Source organism: Canis lupus, chromosome 6, assembly GCF_011100685.1.
Source record: "Canis lupus familiaris isolate Mischka breed German Shepherd chromosome 6, alternate assembly UU_Cfam_GSD_1.0, whole genome shotgun sequence".
Lineage (NCBI taxonomy): Eukaryota > Metazoa > Chordata > Mammalia > Carnivora > Canidae > Canis > Canis lupus.
Genome location: NC_049227.1, coordinates 33824320 through 33845983, shown reverse-complemented (window position 1 = coordinate 33845983; position 21664 = coordinate 33824320). Strand labels below are relative to the sequence as shown.

The 21664-nt window shown below is 53.2% G+C and overlaps 1 protein-coding gene and 1 long non-coding RNA gene across 3 annotated transcripts; one reads left to right on the top strand and one right to left on the bottom strand.

Annotated features, from left to right (window-relative positions):
* Positions 1 to 951: 951 nt before the first annotated feature.
* TMEM114 (transmembrane protein 114) lies at positions 952 to 14974 on the bottom strand. Of its 2 annotated transcripts, XM_038538874.1 has the most exons (4): positions 14755 to 14974; positions 14428 to 14508; positions 3729 to 3866; positions 952 to 2482 (listed from the first exon to the last, which is right to left on the bottom strand). In XM_038538874.1, exons 1-4 carry the CDS (start codon positions 14972 to 14974, stop codon positions 2250 to 2252), a joined length of 672 nt encoding a protein of 223 aa, XP_038394802.1. In that variant the 3' UTR covers positions 952 to 2249. The 2 variants fall into 2 exon arrangements, with proteins under 2 accessions (XP_038394802.1, XP_038394803.1); XM_038538875.1 differs by lacking the exon at positions 3729 to 3866.
* LOC119872336 lies at positions 5226 to 11769 on the top strand. The gene is made up of 3 exons (XR_005360380.1): positions 5226 to 5832; positions 9522 to 9669; positions 11092 to 11769. It is a non-coding gene; the product is annotated as an uncharacterized LOC119872336 (long non-coding RNA).
* Positions 14975 to 21664: the final 6690 nt, after the last annotated feature.

Sequence of the window (21664 nt, the reverse complement as noted above, 5' to 3'; positions counted from 1 at the left end):
CAGCACCCATGTCACCCGGGAGCTGGTTGGAACTGGGGATTCTGGGCCCCGCCTGGACCCACTGACTCAGAGCGCCCCAGGGCTGGCACTCACCAGTGGACTTGGACACCACCCCGCAGAGTCTGGGCACGCTGTACTGTTAGGAGCGCTGCCCCAGGGGATGCAGATGTGCAGCCACTTTGGACACGTCCGTGCCCGCCGGTAACACCGGACGACAGAAGGGAAGGATACGACCGGTCCCTGAGGAGCACCCCCTGAACCCCTAGTTGGTGAGCTCCATGGGAATCTTTCACTTCGGATCCTAGACTCACCCCCACCACGTACACTGAAAAAAAAGCCCATGTCACACCCAAGCTGGCGTTTGCCCAAAAGAAGCCAGGCTTCCCTGGAGAATGCTCAGTGCCACCAGGGTCAAGGAGGTGGGCACCCCTGTCCCCGACCCACTGAGGCCACACAACAGCTGATGGCGCATCATTATACAGGGACCAGGATAGGTCCTTGGGACTCAGCCCATGACAGGCTTCATACCCTTTTTGCTGGTGCAGAAGCAACCTAAGTATACCCTGCTGCAGGCAGCACAGAAGACGTGTGCATGCGCGTGTGTGCGTGTGCGTGTGTGAGAGAGAGAGCTCGACTTTACAAAACCTCCTTCCTGGAAGCTTGTTAGATGTTGCAGAATTGGGGCCTCTGGGGGGCTCAGTAGGCTGAACATCTACCTACGGCTCAGGTTGTGATCCCGGGGTCCTGGGATCGAGCCCCACGTGGGGCTCCCTGCCCAGAGGGGAGTCTGCCGCTCCCTCTCCCTCTGCTGCTCCCCCTGCTTGTGCTCTCTCTCTCTTTCTCTCTCTCTCAAATAAATAAATAAAATCTTAAAAAAAGAATTGCACCCCCGCCCCCACCCACTTACTGAATCAGAACCTGCATTTTCACAAGCTCCCCTTGAAAGCTTCAAGTGCCCTGGGATAAACCAAACGGTGGCGGCCACTCGCAATGCTTAGCGGCCCCCACCCCCCCAGACTGTGATTCTGCTGGCCTAATGTGGCCCCGGGCACATTTTTTAAATTCTAGTGAGTGTTGAGAACCAGCTGACGTCTGTGGGTGTCGGCCTTCCTCCAGGGCTCCAGGGGGACCCACAGACCACCCTGTTCATCCTTTCCCAGCACATCTGAATCCCACCGGTCTCGGACTTCAGGCCAGGGAAGCAGGCTCAGTCAACACCATCACATGGCATGAGGTGACTCGGGGTGACAGGTGGTGCTTGGGTCCCACAGTAGGTCCGGGGGTGATCACTGGGTGTTTGAGGACGTGCTTCCCTCCCAGTTGTGAGTCTGCGGACGGTGCTTCCTTCTCGGGGTGAGCCTGCTGGTCATTCTTCCTTGTGCACCTGACTGCTCTTCCTCAGGCTGTGAGCTGGCCCGGGGTCTCCCCGGGGTCTCGAAAGTGACACGTGAAGGGGAGCAGCACCGCCCCCCCAGGTGGATGGGCAGCTCAGAGGGGCCCCCGCATCCAGGACGACCCCTGATCACCAAGTCACCGCTCCGAGGAAGCCCGGCCTGTGGCGCTTGGGGACCGTGGCCAGGCCGGGCAAGCACCCAGCTGAGGCTGGGGGACATTCGCACCGCCCAGCTGGTCAGTAGCCCAGATTTCTGCTCTCGGCCCCCCACCCATGTCACACTGCGCCCCATGCAGGGGCTCCAGGTCACATGAAGCCTAAGCACCAGTGTCCGAGGTGCAAGCCACCCCCCACAGAGCTGAGCCCCTCAGGGAAGCTCTGGTAACGGACTGAGCACTGTCCCTGGAGCAAGGACGATACCACCAGCTCGCTGTGCGCCTTTTTACAGCTTGCCTAACCTCTCTGGTCTTCCTTGTCCTTAACAAAGAGCGGGGCAGCTGAACCATGAGTGGGAGCAAGGACCGAAATGAAGCCAGCCCTCCCAAGGGGGCTGCAATCCAGACAGTTCTGGTTATGATAAAGGGGCTGTTTGGTCATCTCAGGTGAGGTGGGGTCCGCATTCCCGCAGGCTCCTCCAGCCCACACAGACACACATGGGCACGGACACATGGACACACCACACCAGGCAGCACGGACGGCACGATGGTGAGAGCCAGGCCCGGGGCTCAGTCCACAGCGGTTCTTGGGTTGGACCCCCAGGGGCCGCCACTGCTAGGGGCCTCCGAGGAAGAGGAGGCCGCAGCCCACGGGACAGGTCCCAGGGCCCCCCCGCCTCCCACGGGCCCAGGTGTGTGGCTCAGATGGCCTGGTTCTGCCTCTGTCTCAGGCTGAGCACGCGGGCCGCCGCCACGAAGGCCGCCCCGGTGAGCAGCTCGGCGACGAAGCTGATCCAGCCCAGGGCCAGAGACCAGCCGAAGCGGATGTCCACCTGGTCCAGGAGGGCTTTCTCCTCCAGGAGACACAGCGCCTCCCGGAAGGCGGCAGCTGAGTACGCGATGTAGACGCTGATTCCTGCCAGGGTCACCAAGGCTGCAGGGGAGGCAAGGGGAGCAGATCAAAGCCCCGGGGCACTGCTTCCTCCTCCTCCTCCCTCTCCTACTCCCCTCGCCTCACCCCACCTACCTCTCTAGGTGGCCATGCTCCTCCTACCACAAGGCCTTTGCCCCTACTCAGGGCACCCTCCTTTCCCTTCTGTTTCCCTCCAGTCCCCTGTCGCTCCTATCCATCCTCCCATCCCAGCTCAAGCATCCATTCCGGGACCTCTCCCAGTAGGTCGAATCCCCCTGGGCTTTCACAGAACCACACACCATCATGGTCCTGGTCAGAACTGCAATTTTGCGTTTGTTTTTGAAATCGCTTAGCAAATAAATGTCCATCGCCCCCACAATGGGCTGTGAGCTCCAGGGGGGCTCACCTTGGATTCGCCAGCACCCGGCACTGGACTGGCACGTGGTGGGTCCCTATGACAATGAGTTAGAGCGTGCAGTCCTGGGCCACAGCTGCCAGCCACAGAGGGGGGCTATTGAAATTTAAATTAAATTAATGCAAATGAACATCTCAGCCCTCCCGGGGTGCCTGCCACAGAATGAGTGTCGGTAGCCTGGCTTGAGGCTCCCCCAGGGCACAGCATGGATTAGACTTCCTGCCACCGCAGAAAGGCCAACTTGGCTGAGTGGTTTCGAGAATTCGTCCCTGGGTGAAGCATTAACGCCAACGTCAATAAGAGTAGTGGGTGCCTGGAGGGCATCTGAGCCTCACAATATTGTCACCTCCAGACATTCTTTTGTATTTTTTTTTCCTCCATGGATCCCAAGTGTGTGCATCACCTCTGTTCTTGTCCTGATTTTAAGGAGGGACAATTTCAAGCCCACAGGAAGGAGGGAGGCCTGAGGACACCGGCCGTGTGCTGGATTCCCAACCGGATTAACCCAGGCATTGCCTGGCTTTTCATCAATCAACAATCAAGCAAAGCAAGATGCGTCAGAAGGGCAGGGGGCATGAGAGAGCGAGGGTGTCCTGCCAGCCGGCAGCCCTCAAGCGGAAGCTGTAGGGCCATCTGTGAAACCAGGAAAACAATCCTTGGGACCTGCTCCCACCCTCTGCTTCTCTCTTGGAACCACAGACCCAGGGACGCCGTCCTCCTTTCCCGCTGTGATGTCGCAGAAGAGGAAACCGAGCCCCAGAGAAGACGCCCGCCCCTCCCTGGCTGAGGAGCCATGTGCAGCCCCTCTGGGGCCCCCACAGTCCATGCAGCTGGGGTGGGGGAGGCACCTACCTCCAAAGAAGAAGAGGGTCCCTGTGAGCAGGAGGAGAACAGAGACTCGGAGGAGGAAGCTCAGAAACCCCGTCATCCCCCCAAAAACCATCAGGATCAGGCTGAGCGGCAGCAGAATCACAAACGTCCCGTGCATGGCTTAGAAGAGAGGACGACAGCAGGCAGAGGAGCATTACCATCTTTCAGTCAATCAACAAACACTCCTGAGCCCCGCCTATGGGCCAACCCCCAGATGCTGGGAGAAAAAAAAATGAACGTCATGGTTACTACCATGTCTGATGATGACGATGATGATGATGATGATGATGAAACAACATGTCACCAACAACAAGGTCTCACTCTTTTTCACAGCCGAATAATATCCCATTACATAAGTGAAATAAGCAGGACAGAGAAAGATGCGTATCGTATGATTTCACTCATAGGCGGAATCCAGAAAACAAAACAAATAAGCCAACAAACGAAAAGACTCTTAAATATGGAGAATAAACTGGCATTTGCCAGGTCAGAGGGAGTGGGGGGGGGTGAAATAAAGGGGGTAAGACGCACGTACTTCCGGGTATAAAATAAATAAGTCACAGGGATGAAAAGTGCAGCATGGGGAATACCGTCAAAACACTAGTACCGGAATGACAGGTGGTGAATACACCTGTTAGGATGGCACCGGGTCACGTGGGGAACTGGCCAATCCCCGCGCTGCGCCCCTGAAACTAACGAGGTAACATTGTATGTCGACTGGACTCCAATAATTAAAAAAAAATCATTTTTAAAAGGGACAACCGTTGTTGAAAGTCATGTGCGCCAGGTTCTGGGTCACTCACAGGCTCTCTGGGTCTCTCACAAGCACTCTGATTCAGACACACGCACTCTGGTTCACACGAGCATGCTCTGGTTCACACACCCGCGCTCTGGGTCGCATACGCGGGCTCTGGGTCACTCACACACGCTCTGGGTCATACACACGCGCTCTGGGTCGCAAACGTGCACTCTGGGTTGTACACGCACAATCTGGGTCTCTCACGTGCGCTCTGATTCACACACACGCGCCCTGGTTCACACGCACGCACTCTGGGCCTCTCATGCGTGCTCTGGGTCGTACACACGCGCTCTGGTTCACATGCGCACGCTCTGGGTCGCACACGCGTGCATCCTCATGGCAAGTAATGCCACGTTCATCCACATATTCACTCAGCGTGTTTACGGTGCGCACACTCGGTGCCAAGCACTGTTCTCGGCCTGGCGAGTTCCAGGGCAAACACACCCCGACCCCTGCCCTCCAGAGGCTGGCGCTCTAGTGAGTAGGGTCAAGCAGTGAATCGACCCATAGTGACAGAGTTGAGAGGCGGTGACAGTGGCTGGGGAGGGCAGTGACCACGGCACACAAGGGGCCGGGCCAGTGAGGAAGTGATGTGCAAGCAAGCCTCAGGGGAGGGAGGGCAGGAAGGGCGGGGGGGTGGGGGCAGACGAGGGAGGAGCAGGTGCAGAGTCCGGGTGATGTGCCCGGTGGGATGCAAGCACCCTGCCGCAGGTGGGGGCCGCGTGCAGAGGGCGACGGGAGGTGCAGGGGAAGGCAGCGAGCTAACAGCACAGCACGGCCGAGATTGAGAACTTCCGTCTAAACGAAGGAGGTCCCCGCACCCCGCAGCCCGGGGCCAGAGAATCCCACAGTGTCACTTCTCTTTTTCAAGACTTCTCTGCTGGGAGTAGATGGCAGAGGGGTGCCAGGGACGCAGAGGGGGCTCCCAAGCTCGTGTCCAGCAGGAAGCTCCACAGATGACCTGATCTGGGACGAGAGTCTTTGCAGATGCAATGAATGAGGGGCCTCCGGGTGAGATCATCTGGATCCGAGGGGGGCCCCCATCCAATGGCAAGTGCCCTGGGAGGAAGCAGCTGAGACCATGGAGAAGACGAAGTGAAGGGGGGTGCAGAGATTGAGCCACCGGCTCCACGCCCAGGGCTTCTGGGGACGGCCACCACCACCTGAGGCCGGGAAGGCAGGGACCAGATTCTCCCTCGGAGCCTCGCGGAGGACCAGCCCTGCAGACCCCTGCCTCTTCAACTTCTGACCCCCAGGACTGTGACACAATGCAGAAAGCAGGAAAAGGTGAGTCAGGTGCGGTGAGCGGGGGATGGAAGAAATCTGGGGTCTTGGGATCCCCAAGTCTAAACATTTGCCATCATCTTGGCTCTGAGCTTCCTGGCAGCCAAAGCAGAAAGGGAAATAATCGCTAAGTTCTTCTTCACCGGCCATTCGTTTACCAAATATTTATTGATCATTTACCGTGAGCTGGGTACTAAGCCTCTTTCTATCCTTACGGCAGCAAAATAGGCATGAAAAATAAATACTTTGGGGCCCCTGGAGGGCTCAGTGGTTTAGTGCCTGCCTTCAGCTCAGGTCATGATCCTGGGATCCTGGGATTGAGTCCTGCATCAGGGTCCCTGCATGGAGCCTGCTTCTCCCTCTGCCTGTGTCTCTGCCTCTCTCTGTGTGTCTCTCATGAATAAATAAATAAAATATTTTATAAGAAAAGAAAAAAATAAAAAGAAATACTTTGTCTTGCTCTGCAGAGCATGCTAAGCTCATTTCTTCCCGAAGTCTTTCCTCACACCCACATCCACGGTCTGCTCAGTGCCCCCTCCCCAGGCTCCCCAGTCGCCCTATCCGGGCATCTGTTGGAGGGCATCTTCTGTGTCTCCCATTAAGCTGTGGGTTCCTTGTCCAGGTTCCTCTTGTACGATCGCATCCCTGAGTTTCCAGGAGAGCTCTCAGGAGATGGTGAGTGTGCCCAACAGGTATTTGTCGACCTCGTTAATTAAGTAAGAGCTAGACGGTGTTTCCCGAAAGCAAGACATGATGGCAGTTTCCAAGAAATGAGAAAGAAACCAAGAAGCTTGAGAGAGGACCCCACAGTGGTTCAAACCACGGACTTTCAGACTTCGGAGCCAGGTACTCTGCGTGCGAATAAAGGCTCTGACTCTGGGGCCACAGCCATGTCTCTTCATTCGGCTGAAACCCCATTTCCACATCTGTGAAAAGGAGGCAATACTAGGGGGCTCACAGTATTACCATAAGGACGATGTGCCCGTGGAGCACCCGGAGGGCTCAACAGTGGAGCATCTGCCTTCGGCTCCGGGCGTGATCCCGGGGTCCTGGGATCGAGTCCCACATCAGGCTCCTGGCATGGAGCCTGCTTCTCCCTCTGCCTGTGTCTCTGCCTCTCTCTCTGCATCTCTCATGAATACACACATAAAATCTTTAAAAAAAAAAAAAAAGGCAGTGTGCGTGATGATGGGGCGACGTGGAAAAGCATAAATGTAGGTCCCACGTCCCATAGAGTAAGCTCTAGATAGGTCATCACCCTGCCAGTAATACCAATGCTGGAGACAATAATCCAGCCCACTGTGACCAGATCACTTTGTCCTCAACCCTCCAAATGCCACCAACCTTGGCAAGTCAAGGAGATAAGACCAATCTCCCTCCCAATGCTTGTCCCTCCCTCTCTTCCTTCCTTCCTTCCTTCCTTCCTTCCTTCCTTCCTTCTTTCCTTCCTTCCTTCCTTCCTTCCTTCCTTCCTTCCTTCCTTCCTTCCTTCCTTCCTTCCTTCTTTCCTTCCTTCCTTCTTTCTTTCCTTCCTTCCAGAAAAATCTTGGGCCAGAAACCACAATAGCTGGTGTGAAAACCTAGCCCTGGAAGATGTGTCCCCCTGTATGGCATTGCCTCCAGACTGTGGCTGGAAAGTGAAGTCATTTCTCATTTAGAAATTAATGAGGTTTCCTGGCGCCGGCACGGCCCTGGCGGCGCCCCGTGTGAGTTCCCCAGACGTGCCGCAAGCCGACTTGACGTACATGTTCAATTAAATGTCTGGGTAAGAACAGGCCTCCCGTGCGAGAGCTGTAAAATCTCCTGCTGAAGTTTGGCTTAGCTTCTCGTGGGGTGTGTCTGCGTGTGTGTGCGTGCACACCCGAGCGCCTCAGTCTTTGTTATTTTCAGGGCCGCAGACGTGGGAAATGAAGATTGATTCTGAGTCCCATTCTCCTTAGGAATGTATCCACTTCCAACCCCATCTCATTTGGAAACACGATGGGCCCCTAGTGCAGGCCACGCGCTGCTGCAGAGCTTGCTGACACCGCAGGGGACAAGGTCCCTGCCCGCCCCCCCCACCCCGCCCCATGCCCCGCCTTGGAGATCGGGGTCTAGGGCAGGAGACAGAAGAGCAGGGAAGCAAAGTCGCGGGCTGTGATGTGTCACGAAGGAAGTAAGCGTGATGATGCAGAAAAATGGGGTAGGCAGGCAGTGGGGGGCACTTCTTTGAATAAAGTGATCGCTTTGATTTCCTTGGGCTGCATCACGAATTAGCACAAATCTTGTGTCTCCTACAGGAACATATGCTCCTATAGTCCTGGAGGCCACAAATCCAAAATCAAGGTGTCCCAGGACCACACGCCCCACCAGAGGCTCCAGGGGAGAGTCCTTCCCTGCTTCCTGCAGCCTCCCAAGGGTGCTGGCCATCCCTGCCACCACCTGGCTGGAGGCTGTGCTTTCCCAGTCTCTGTCCCCATCTTCACGTGAGCTCTTCTCTCCTCTGTGATTCTCCTTTACTTATAAGGACCCTTGACATAGAACTCAGGGCCCACCCGGGTAATCCAAGATGATCTCTTCTCAAAATCCTGAACTTAATTACATCTGCAAGAACCCTTTTTTCAAATAAAGTCACATCCTCAAGTACCAGGGGTTAGGATGTGGACAAATCTTTTTTTTTTTTTTTGAGGGGGGGAATAACACCTTCTAATTCACTACAGTGTTTACAGGAGGAGCTCAACAGAGAGCAGCCAAGATTACGACATAAAATTGATAATAATAAAGGTAGACAGGCCATTTTTTCATGAGGGCAAACGCGTGCCCAAGGGCAAAAAGCCTTTCAATTCAAAAATACTTTGTTGCCCCCCCCCCCAAAAAAAAAGACGCTTTGTTGCAAGCAAAGGGAAGAGCAAATCCAGAAAGAAGCAAAGATGTTCATGCCAGGGAAAAGATGACTGTGACTATCTGGTCATCAAACTGTTCAAAGAGGTGCTCAATGAAAAAAAAATTGTTTTAATTAAAAAAAAAGAAAAGAAAAAGAAGAACTGCTCAATGGGAAAACCAGGCTTCCAGTTCCCCAATGCCAGCGAGGCCAGGAAGCCATGGGGTGGTTAGCGGTGCTCTTAAAGAAAGCGGAGACAGAGCTTTCTGCAGAGACATCAGAGGCGCTGACGAGGGGGGGAAATCTCAGGAGCCAGGTCCCAAAGGGGGAAATGTCACACTGTCTTTATGTGCAAGCCTCGTCGGTGTGGCCTGGAGACCCCCGGAAGGGCTCAGAGGTATCCAGTCCTGTCGTGCCTGGTAAGGAAGTCAATCGTTACATTTCTGCAAGTCTTTGTTCTTGAATCTGTAGTGACCAGAACACAGTTCTTTGGAGAACAGGGGCTGCGTCTTCGTTCCCTTTGGGCGCTCCAAAATGCATTGCTGTGATACGGATAAAAGCAGGACACTACTCCAAGCAAAGACCTCAGTTCAAATCCCGACTCCGGGGATCCCTGGGTGGCTCAGCGGTTTAGCACCTGCCTTTGGCCCAGGGCCTAATCCTGCAGACCTGGGATTGAGTCCCACATTGGGCTCCCTGCAGGGAGCCTGCTTCTCCCTCTGCCTGTGTCTCTGCCTCTCTCTCTCTCTCTCTCTCTCTCTCTGTCTATCATGAATAAATAAAATCTTTAAAAAAAAAAAGCAAAAACAAATCCCAACTCCACCTTTTGCAGAGGGAATGTCATTGCCTCCCAAGGACCTGTCACTGTTGCCTCCCCTGCCCATTGGCCCACAGGCCCTGATTTTGCCACACTGCTACGAGCACCAAATGTGAGAGTAACTGTTTCTTTCTCGTCCTCCAGCCACCTTGGGCTTTACCAGGTAAGAATTCTGATAATGCCCATTTCACAGATGAGAAAAGTGAGGTTCGAGGTACTGAGAGGTCAGGTGCCCGCAAAGGTACAGCCAGCCGTCAAGTGTCAGAGCAGGGATGGAACAGCCAAAGAGGTTGACCAAGGGGTGGCAGGATGGTGGACAAGGGACATTTAACCCAGCCTGGGAATTAGGGAAGGCTCTCGGGGTGCGGAGAGATCTCAGCTTAGGATCAGAGAGATGAGAAGGCGTGGGCACAGGTGTTCCTGAAGGATGTCCCAGCTCCCACAGCTGGAGAGGCGGGCAGGGCTCAAGGCTAGTTCCACCGGCCATGCAAAGGAGAAGTCCAGCCGCCAGGGCAGGCCTCCCTGGGCTTGCCTTACATGATAGCATCCTTCCTAGGAAAGACCAAACCAAGACCCACGCAGCCCCCACTCAACTCCTCCTTCGTCCCCTCCTCCCCATAGCGGACCTCTTGCCTTTTTTCCACATAGTTACTTATTTTCCTATGTTTCTACCTGTTGCTCTAATTCCAAAGGGCACCCCCGGTCACACTTTAACATCTGGAAAGAGAACGTGTCTGAGCACCCACAGCATCATCTTGCCCGTAAGGCTCTGTAAACTTCCTTTTCTCATCCCACGGCATTTCTTGATCTTTTATCCGCATTACTATATTCTCTTTACAGACTACATGATCTTCCAAAGGACAGACATACCACACGCAGACGCTTAGCCATATTTCCACCCATGAGCGCTGAGGCTGTAGCTTATTCGCCACTGTTACAACATGGCCTAGAAACCTCGGGTCCCTTGGATATGAATTTTGTTTGTTTCTTTGTTTAAAGCATGTACCTGGCTTTCAACAGGTACCCCAAGAGATGCTGAGACCCCAGGTGGCCTCTGCCCCCCTTCACCCCCCCGCCCCACCACACAGCTGTGTATAAATCACAGCGAGACTTTCCTCCTGGACTCAGCCTCTGGATCCCATTATGTCCCCAATCCCTTTGCTTCCATCCCCCACCATCTCCTCTCTCAAGTCTGCACCAGGCATCATGGGAGGGCCGGTTTTCATTTTCCTTTCATTTCTCTGCAAACAGCTGGGGACCCAAGAGAGGCCCAGAGACCCAATCTTGTGATTTTTCCAACCTAACCTCCTCAGAGGACAAGCAGGCCAGGCCTCTGACCCTCGGTCAGGCTTCTGCTACAACCATGCTGTGTTGGGCCAGGCATTTGACCTCTCCGGGTCTGGTGTCCTTAGCTTAAAATGGTCAGTCTGGCCATCTTCCTGGCTCTTAGCAGATGCAGCTGAAGTAAGGCATGGGGAGGACCCCAGGTATTGCAGGTAGAAGCACTTTCTGTGCTGTCTCTGGATCACCCCACCCTCCATCCTACCGCTCACCTCTGCTACTGCTATTACTCCTTGTAATTCAGATCTCTGATGCCCAGTTGGAAGAGGCAGCGTAGGACGGGGGACTCTGAACCCAGGAAACAGGTGAGGAGTTTCTCTTCTGGCCTGCCATAGCCTCGGTCTTAGCACACCCACATTACACTGGAATTTTACTGCATGTAGCAGCCTCCTTACAGGGTACAAACTGCCTGGATCCACATCGCAGGTCTACCCATTATTGTGCAAGCGTTGGTAACTTACCCAACTTCCCTGTGCTTCCGTTCCCTCATTTGAAAAGTAAAGGGGAGAACAGTTCCTGCCTCATGAGATTGTCGTGAAGACTGGGCGAGCTGATAGATGTAAAGCACCCAGGACAGCGTCTGGCATGCAGGGACTGTCCCATAAACATCGACTGCTCCTCTTACTCCCCTTCAACTGCTCCATTGAAAGCTGCCTCCGCCACCCTTCCTTCTGTGACCCTATGTCATTCCCTTTGCTACACTTCCTGCTATTTGAACCAAGTGTACGCTTATTTATTCATTCATTCCTACGCTCTGCGTGGGCAGGCACCACACCTGCCCTGTCATGTTCTATGCCCAGTGCTGAGTGAAATACATATGTACTAAGCAAATAACCGAGTCTCCAGCAGTTAGCTCCATTTTACAGATGAAAAGCCTGAGGCTCAGGGAGGTGTTATGACTTAATTGACATTAACTGAGCTCCTACTATGCACAGTGCACCTCTGCTAGGTGCTTTTTTTTTTATGTGCTCTCATTTCATCTCAGAGCACCCTGTTAATGAAAGCAGAGGATGGCCCAGAAGCCACACAGCTGGTTAGATGTGAGCTCTTATCTCTGATGGGACTGTCCCTACTCCTACCCCTTGTCACAAGTGGCACATCTCAGCCTGGTGCATCAGCACATCAAGGATTGGCTCAGCCCTGGGAATGTGATCCAATCTGGTCAAACGAGAAGTCTACCTGGAAGATCTGCAGACTTTTGGGAAGGAGAGAGCCTCCTCCTGCTTGAGTGGCTAAGACTGGAGAGGGTTTATTGAAAACAAGACCCAAATAAAGGCGAAGCCCAGAGAGGAGAAGAAAGAAATTGAGTTTCATTCTCTGGATCCCAGCACACTTGAATTTTTCAGTTATTTGGACTGGGAATTCCTTTTTCCTGTTTAAACAGGGATGATTTGCGTTCTACCACAGGACCCCTGGCTGATACAGCTAGCCTGGTTGTTTCTAGATCATGGCTCTTTTTTCAACAGGGTGCTGAATTTGATGACTCTCTCCTCCTCCACCAGAAATAATTCCAGTCCCTGGCCAAGGAATCAAACCCGTAACATCCTCAGAGCTAATCTGGGAGACAAAAACATCCAAGCAAGACGGATTTTTAGTGGGCGCTGCTTGGGGTTTCTTGCAGGAAAAGAGTTCCTCCCCAAACACCCCCACTGGGATTTGTCTAGGAGGCTGGCTCGGAGAACATGCTGCTTTGACAACTGTCCTCTCTGCTGTGTGACCCCACCGGCAGGTCCTCAAAGGAATAAAACGTCTTCACATAATAAAAGAGCTTGGACAAGATTCAAAATTCATTCCGGGGATAAAGAGATTCTGAGAAAAGTCTCCCTCTGGGGGTGGTGTGCAGGGAGCATGCGGTCTGAAGGGGCAGTCCGCTCTCTTTCTTGGATGATATCACGGTAATAATAGCAGCTCCCACTCCAGGCGCACTTACAGAGGCCAGGCACCACTGGAGCTCTTTAAATACGCCTCCCATTCCATCCTCGCCATATTCTTATGAAGAAAAGTGACAAATACCCTCACTTTGCCCTTAAGGGAACTGATGCTCAGGGAGACATAGGAACGCATCCCCGGCCGCACGCCTACTTGGCGGTGAAGCTCGGGCTTAGACCTGGTTCTGAAACTGAACGAGTGAGAACAGACTCTGGATGTGTTTCTCAAAATCCTGGCACACACAAGGTCGCCAGCATTATTAAGTTTCACAAAGAAGCCAGACAAATGCCAACTATACTTAGTCATCCGGTTTACCCATAGATGTGACAAGGATGCTAAATGCCAGCACCCAGACCAGCAAAGGGTCAGTGCTCCAGAGATGGGACCGCATCTAACAGAGACCGGAAGGAACAGTAAAGGCTAGTGTTTATCGAGCACCTACTATGTGTATTTTTTACCTTAGCAGCTCTGGCTCCCTGGTTAGTCTCCACTTTCATGCAACACAGAGATCCCACAACAACCAGGCACTGTGTGAGGTCCCAGGTGAGGTCAATCTTTTCAGCCAACTGGTTTATGGAATTCTGAGCACACCCCCCTCATAGTTTTGACATTTCATTTTAATAGACGTGGGAAGTGAGTCTCAGAGGTTAAGAGTGCCTGTTGTATGATCACAGAGGGCCCGGGAAGGATCTGAGCAGGTATCTGATACCCATCTCCCTCACGTCTAGGGCAGGAACTCTACATTATTCTTGAAACATGCTCTGAGAACAACCCACATTGATTGCAGTCAGCTTGGGGCTGAGGACAGAGTTCATGGCACATCCACCCTCCCTCGGCTCCCGCATAGGTCAAGTGCCTCGGGGACCTCTCCTGCCCTGGGACCTTACGCAGTGGTGTAGCAGGTGGATGGTATCCGCTCAAGAGAGCCAACTGCTAAGTTTATAGGAATTTGGGGAGCCACTTGACATGATGTTGATAGCTAGAAGCTAAGTTCCAAGCACTGTGCTAGGCACTTGGGAATCAGCCCAGAACAGGACAGACAGGGTGGCCCCGGGGAAGGGGCTGCCCTCTGCCCCAGATTGCCTTTCTTGAATCATTCCATTTATGGCATCCCTGCTGCTGCCAGGTGCTCCTGCTAGGCCCTGAGGATACAAATCAGGCTGACACGGGGTGTGCCTTCGGGTCTGCGGGCTCAGACCTCCTCTCTTTTCAGCATTCAGCTCTGCAGGCTGGTTTAGGCATCTCTTCCGACCCCCCTCCTCACTCCCTCACACTGCTCGTCACTCTGAAACGTGACTGCACATTTCCACATCTGTCTCCACAGCTAGTCTGTGAGCTCCTGGAGGGAGGGCACGACCTGGGTCTTCATCATCAGCCCGGTGCCCGATGCATACAGAGCCTACGATCAACGTTTGTTGAATGAATCCAAAACCACACTCCAGGATAGGTAGGTAAGGCGGGGTGCAAAGAGAGGCTTGGCAGCTGCCTCCATCTCCACTCCCTCCTCCCTGCCCGCCCCCCCCCCCCCCCCCCCCCCCCCCCCCCCCCCCCCCCCCCCCCCCCGCCCGGCAGGGCCCTGCTCCTGGGAGAAGCGCTCCAAAACGTGTCCAGACCCGGGATCCTCCTGCGATCCCCACCCTCCCGGACTCACTGAGAAGTTGCCGGCTGGAGTCGCTGACGGTCACGTTCTCCTGCCAGAAGGGGTTCATCAGCGGCACACACGGGCTCTGGACTGGATGGGGCGGAAGAACCGGTGGGTGCGGGCCTGGAGGTGGGACCCCAGCCCGGGGACTCCATCCACCCCGGGAGGGCGGGGCGCGCGCGCGGGGACCCGAGCAGCTCCGAAGCCCTCCTCCCCCCCGGCCCAGGGCCCAGGCCCCCCCACCCCGCCCCGTTTTGTGCTCTGGGGCTCCGGGGCAGGGCCGCGAGCCCAGCAACAGGTGCAGGCGGGCGCGCAGGGGGCCCGCGCGCCCCTTACCGCGGCAGGTGCGCCAGAGGCCGGAGTGCGAGCTGAGGGGTTCGAGCTGGCTGCGGTTGGCGGCCCCCGCCCGGCCCCGCGCCCCCGGGCCGCCCCGCTCCAGCCGCTCGGTGTCAATGATGTACCAGAAGTCCGTGCCGATGGCGGCCGCCAGGAGCACGAAGCTGAGCGCCCCGGCCAGCGCCGCCGCGCCCGCCAGCATGCCCAGGTGCACCCGCATGGCGCAGCTCCTCCTCCAGAGCCTCCGCACCAGGCTGCCCGGGCCTCCGGCCTCCAGCCCTCCCTCCCGCGCTGGCTCCGCCCTCAGACCCTCACCTGCGCTCTCAGACCTGCACGCGCTCCTCCCGAACCGCTCCCCCGCGCCCAAGCCACCGCCGCTCTCCGACCCCCTACCTGCGACCTCAGACTTGCACCTCCGCCTTCAGATCCCCATCTGAGCACTCATCCCTCCCCATGCACCTCCACCTGGTCCTGCAGCCCTCCATCCCCACCCCCAGCCTGTCCCAGACTCTCCACCCTCGGATGGCCTCACTGCTTTCCCGGAGCCGCTCCCCGCTCCCTGCCCGGCAGGGACCCAGCCTGCCCTGCCTCTCCCTTGCCGCCCTGAACCTCCCCCCTGGCTGCTCTCCCCACACCACCTAGACTCCCCCATCCAGCCCCGCCCTTCCAAGGCTCCCCCTCCCCCGCGGAGTGTGGCCTGCGCCCCTCCTCCTGGAGCCCAGCACCCAGAGGGGGCTGGAGTTGTGCGGGCTGTGCTTCTGGACAGCACCTTCCCGCAGCCTGGGGGAGCGAGACAGTGGGGCCTTGCGCTCTGACAGCCCCACCTGGGGTTTAATCTTCAGCACCCCTCTTCCTCCATCTCCAATTACCCTTACTCCAAAATCCACCTGCAGTTGATATTTCTAGGTTGACTACAGAGGCAAAAGGCAGATGGGATTTTCATGAAAGTTCTTTAAAGCCATGGGCTAGGCCCAGTGCTCGGAGTCTATCACCTCTACTACCTCTTTGGTAGAGATCTCCACCACTGCCATCATCATCGTCACTAGCATTACCATCATCATCTCCACAACTGCCGTCATCATCATCACTACCATCACCATCATCACCATTATCACCATCACCGTCATCATCATCACCATCATCCTTATCCATCTCACCACCTTCTTCACCATCGTAAGACCTTCCATTCCTTCAAGAAATACTTCTTCAGTGCCTACTATGTGCCAGACACTACAGCTTGTGTAGAGAATATAGGCATGAGCAACGCAAACACGGCCCCTGCCATTAGGAAGTGCATAGTGTGGGCTTCTCAGCCTTTTCAAAGCAGGACACAGAGAGAAAACAATTATATTTGCATGACACACAGGTGTCCATGATGAGGATTCTAGGTGCTGGAGATGACGCTCTTTGGGACCTTCAGCACCCTTGCGACACATTTGTAAAGAAACATTGTGCCAAGACTCAAAATTTGATTAATTGGACAGAGAATCATTAAACAAAGTGTCCTTTGGACAGGGTGCCATGAGAGAAAGTAACAGGAGGAGATTGTTTGGATTTGGAATCCAGGAAACGACATGGATGCTGAGACATAAAGGATGAAAAGGCATTTCATTCCTAGGGGATGACTTACATGAAAGGTTTGGTATATTCTAGAAAAGCCAAAAGAAGAGTAATCAGGCTAGAACATAGCAAGAAAGGAGCAAGTAGAGGGAAATGAGATCGGGGTACGAGTAGGGGCCGGGTCCTGTCGGTCTTGAGGTCGTGATAAAGCATTTGGATTCTAGTAGAAGCCACTGAATAGGTTTGAGCAGAAAGGTGAAACTTTAATTTACACTTCCCAAAATGTCACTCTCCATACTGGCTTTAGCATGGAGCACAGAGTATAGGGAGGCACGAAGGCCAGCAAGGAGGTCAATTAGGAGGACGTAGCCGTAGAAACAGCGAGAGCCGCCAGTGGCCTGGGCTAGGGTGGTGACCGCAGTGCATAGACAGTGTAGTGGATAGAGTATTTTTAAAATTGAAGAGGGTAGAAGTGATAGGAGTTGGTGATAGACTGGAGTTGAGAATCCTTTTCCTTGTGCCTTTATTCTCTTAATCATCACTGGCATCCTCGCCTTCATAATCAGCCGCATCGGCACCCTGGATAAAACTATCGCCAGCAAGAACATATCCTCGCCTTGATCGTGCACACCATTGCACTCCATCGCTCCTCGCACCACCACCATGATTAGGATTGATCTTTCCCATAACCGTCACCACTGAAGGCTTTGCTTTCGACTCCATCCCACTGTCGCTCTTCTCCTTGCTGGCAACATCATCAAAACAGCGCTCAACTGTTCCATCAGCCCTAGGAAGCCAAGACGAAGGGGAAATTCAATGAGGTTGGCCCCGGGACCACCAAGGACGTCTTTAAAGGTGAACCTCTTCTTTCTCTCGGCTGTTTTTCTCTCTCTTGGCTTCACTCTAACCCAGGCTCTCATTTGTTGGACCCCTTCTCATTTGTTGCCTTTCACAGATTGGCAACCCCGACAAGAACAAAGAATCCCATTTTCAGTGGTGCAAGTCAGATTTCCAAAACTGAAGCTGGTAGCTCCAACTCTGACCAGTCTCTTTAGGTGGGAGGGATAAAATGGACAGGCTGGCCAGGTCGAGATCACCTGCCCACTCCCGGAGCTAATGTAGGGTGGATCCGTCTCGCTCCAACATTTGAGCTAAGGGGTGTCAACGGTCATCAAATGTAGCGAATACAAACAGAGGGGACCCAGTCAAATTTGAATTTCAGATAAATGATGAATGGATTTATAGCATAAATACGTTCCATGTTATATCTGCAATATACCTATACCCCAAAAAATGTTTTTGTTATCCAATCTAAGTTCAAATTTAACAGGGTATCCTATATTTTTTCTGGCAAACCCAGCTGGCACCCCAAAAGAAAACCAAGGTGCCATTACTAGAATTAGGAGAAGGGATGAAGGCAGACCAAAACAGGAGATGCCCCTACCCACACCCGGCCTGCCCGTGTGCCTCCCCCAGGTCCCGCTTCTCTCACCTACATCACGAGGACTTCTTCCAGGCGCCTCTGCAAAGATAACCTTGTTGGTCTTGAACATTCTGTTTTTCCTGAGGATTTTAATATAATCTACGTAATCATGCTCAGTCACTCTTGAAAAACACAGACAGTAATTTTTTCAATAAATATGGAAGCACATGAAACGTTGGATGCTATCATTACTCAGCCAGTCAACTGAAAAGATATGATAAAATCGGAAGACTCCTGAGGCGGAATCCAAACAAGCCACAGCATTGAGAATTAAAGCCACAGTGGGCACCATGCTGGGTCCTGGAGTGGCAGAGAACAATGTCTGGATGGGGGTTCCACAGGCTGGTTTTGAGTCTTAAATTAGCGTCTGACAGGCTCTGGGAGCCCAGAAAGGTTGCTTTCTTTCTCTGAGCCTCAGTTTCCTTAGCTGTAAAATGGGGATGCTCATACTAGAAGTCCCTGAGGGGGCACTTCAAGGATGGGATGAGCGTGCGCTGATGATGGGGATAAAAGTGCTTTGTCACTTCTGCAGAGGTAGACCAACGTTATGACTATTAAAACATGGGGAAAGGGGACACCTGGGTGGCTCAGCAGTTAAGGGTCTACCTTCAGTTCAGGCTGTGATCCTGGGGTCCTGGGATTGAGTCCCACATCGGGCTCCCCATAGGGAGCCTGCTTCTCCCTCTGCCTGTGTCTCTGCCTCTCTCTCTCTGAGTCTCTCATGAAAAACTAAATAAAATCTTTTAAAAAAATGGGGAAAGCATTTGGAGGCAGGGTAGGGGGCGTGGGCTTTAAGAATGCAAGGAGGAGGAGTGCCTGGGTGGCTCAGGTCATGATCCCAGGGTCCTGGGCTCCCTGCTTGGTGGGGAGTCGGCTCCTCCCTCTCCTTTCCACCTGCCACTTCCCCTGCTTTCTCTCTCTCTCTCTCTCTCTCTCTCTCTCAAATAAATAAAATCTTTTTTTAAAAAAGAATGTAAGGAGGAAATACTTAAAAAGAAAGAGAAGGAGGGCAGAAAGGAGAGGATGCCAGGACGTCAGGAAGAAAGGCTACCTCTCTCTCATTCTGAAGCACCAGGCGCCCTGAGAAAGGAGACCTGCTTTAATGAGTGAGCTCCAGTCCGTGCAGCTCTGCAGCCCTGAGGCCCCTGTTTGCCTCACCAACCTCACCTACCCAGGCCTCGACCACGTGAAGTTCTTTCCTGGCCCTGGGCCTTCACACATGCTGCTCCCTTTAACTGGGACACTCCAAGCTCCACTGGGGTTTTTTGGTTTTTGTTTTCTTGTTTGGGCTCAGAAATTACTTCTTCAGGAAGGGTTTAGCTAACACCCCAGCTTAGCCTAAAGGCTTTTAGATGATGTGCTGACTCGGGGGTGCTGAATGCCCCTCCGTACCCACTCCGGGATGCAGCTTCCCAGCTCAGGCCTGCAGCATCCGAACCACACACCCCAGCGCCTCTCCATGTATGGGGGTGTGGGGGGGGAGAAGGCTGGAATTTCTGGAGAGGGAAGGCCCCCAGGAACAGCCACGGGGCGGGGGGGGGGGGTTGGAAGATAAATAGCCCCGGCTACTTCACCCCTTGGAGGAGGACAAAGCTCTGAGGTTCTCAGTGCAGACGAGCCCAGCTGCCCACCGCACCGCCCTGTTCGATGGTACGGCCTGTGATGATTTCTTCCTTCTCCACCCTAATGCCCCCACTTGTAGCAGTTTGTCCTAGGATCACCCCCCAAATAAAATCACTTGCCCTCAAATCCCCATCTCGGGGTCTACTCCAAACTGAGACACGCATGGAGACTCTCCAATAGTCATAATGATTAATGAGGAAGCTATCTGCTACCTGTCTGCTGGCTCCTGTGAGCATTCAGGCAGCCTGGTAGGTCCTGTAGGATAGCTCATCCCACATCATCCTGATCCGACTCCCTCTTCACACTTCTAGACACCGTTTGGCCAGTGGTGACAAAAGTCTGGCTGATAAGGTAGGAGTACAGTCTGTTGGGAAGGGAACACCCAGGAAAAACAAAAAGACCTTGGGAGGAGAAGGCTTTTGGTCCACCTGGAATACAGATGGGATATCTGGAAGTACAGCAGCCATCTTGCAACCATGGGGATAATAAACCTCCTCATGGGTGGCAAAACCGAAGCAGAGTCTGAGTCTCTGCCAGGATTGCTGAACACCTGCCCCGTCCTTCAATGGCCTATCGCCAAAACACTGTGAGAAGATAAAAATAAGCCCCAATCTGCTTAAGCCCCCATTTTAGGGTGCCTGTGTTTGCAACTGAATGTATCATGAACTGGTGTAGACGGGGATTGTGTTGGTCCTATCCAGTGCATATTGTTGGCTTTTAGGTTAGTGCATAATACACAGTAGATGTGTAATGAAGATTTGTTGAGTTAATAGATGAATTCTGTCCAAATTCTCTCCCTGCAAGCGCAGAGCTTATTTTGTGGGGCAAACCCATAAGGAACAAACTCAGGGCTGTCGACATATAGCCAGAGTATCTGTGCAGTTATTAAGATTGCAGCACTAGAGAGAAATGGTCTCTGTTATTAAGCCTCATGAGATCGTGGTGTTCTACTGGCCACTTGGACTCCATAGGCTTGACCCGTTTCTACCCATTTACATGCAAAGCCTCCATCTGTCCATGAGAGACACCTAGAAGAGCTGGCTGCCACTCTTCACGTCCTATATGAGGAAATTAGCTTAGAATGAAAAGGGATCAGTAACCCACGGGTCTAATTTCCCCCATTAGACCCCTGGCACGGCACCAAGAGATGAAAGCAGGCTGCCCTTTCTCCATCTCTGGAAACATCTTTCCCAAATCAGAATAAAAATCTCTCGGTGGCCAGAGAGAAGCTGCTTCCAGGAGCAATGTGGTAGGGAGAGCACTAGGACCAGAAGCCAGTGCGTCTCGGTCTCAGCACGGCCAGCCTGCTGAACAATCTGGAACTGGTTACTTCCTCTCTCTGAACCTGGGCTTAAGTCCTCTTCTGGAAATCTCTTTCAGCAGCAGCTTCCGTGCCGAACTGTTACAACGTGGCAGGCACATCAGGTGTACTTCCTTTTAGACTCCTCACATCAATTTTATCAGAGAAACACACGGTCCCAACCTTGTAATTGTACAATCAGTACACACATGCACAAAAAAAAAAAAAAAGAAAGAAAGAAAGAAAAAAGAAAAAGAAAAAACCTATACAGGACTAATTTATACAATTCAGTGAGTTTAGATATTTGTACACACTTGCGTTACCTGTCACCACAATCAAGGTAATGAACATATTCATCACCTTCATGTGTCCTGTGGGTTTTTTGTTCCTCATTTTTTTTTTAAGATTTATTTATTTATTCATGAGAGACACACACAGAGAGAGAGAGAGAGGCAGAGACACAGGCAGAGGGAGAAGCAGGCTCCTCACAGAGACCCCGATGTGGGACTCAATCCCGGGACCCTGGGATCATGCCCTGAGCTGAAGGCAGACAGACGCTCAGCCGCTGAGCCACCCAGGCGTCCCTTTTTGTTACTGTTTTGTTTTTGTTCTGTGGTAAGAATACTTAACCTGAGATCTACCCTCTTAACGAATGCTAATCCCATCTGGGAACATCCTCATCCTTCAGACACGCCCAGAAAAAGATGTTTAGTCAGTCCAGTGGACACATATAATTAATTGTCGGGTTGGGGGGAGGGTGGGGATGAAGGAGTAAAGGGGCATGAGGTCATTTGGGGGGATGAAACAAATGTTCTAAAATTGCATTATGGTGATGGTTGCACAAGTGCGTAGATAAACTAAAAGCCATATATGTTTTATATATCTATTATTCATATATTCAGTGCATACACACCTGTATATATATATATATGCAAATATATGTG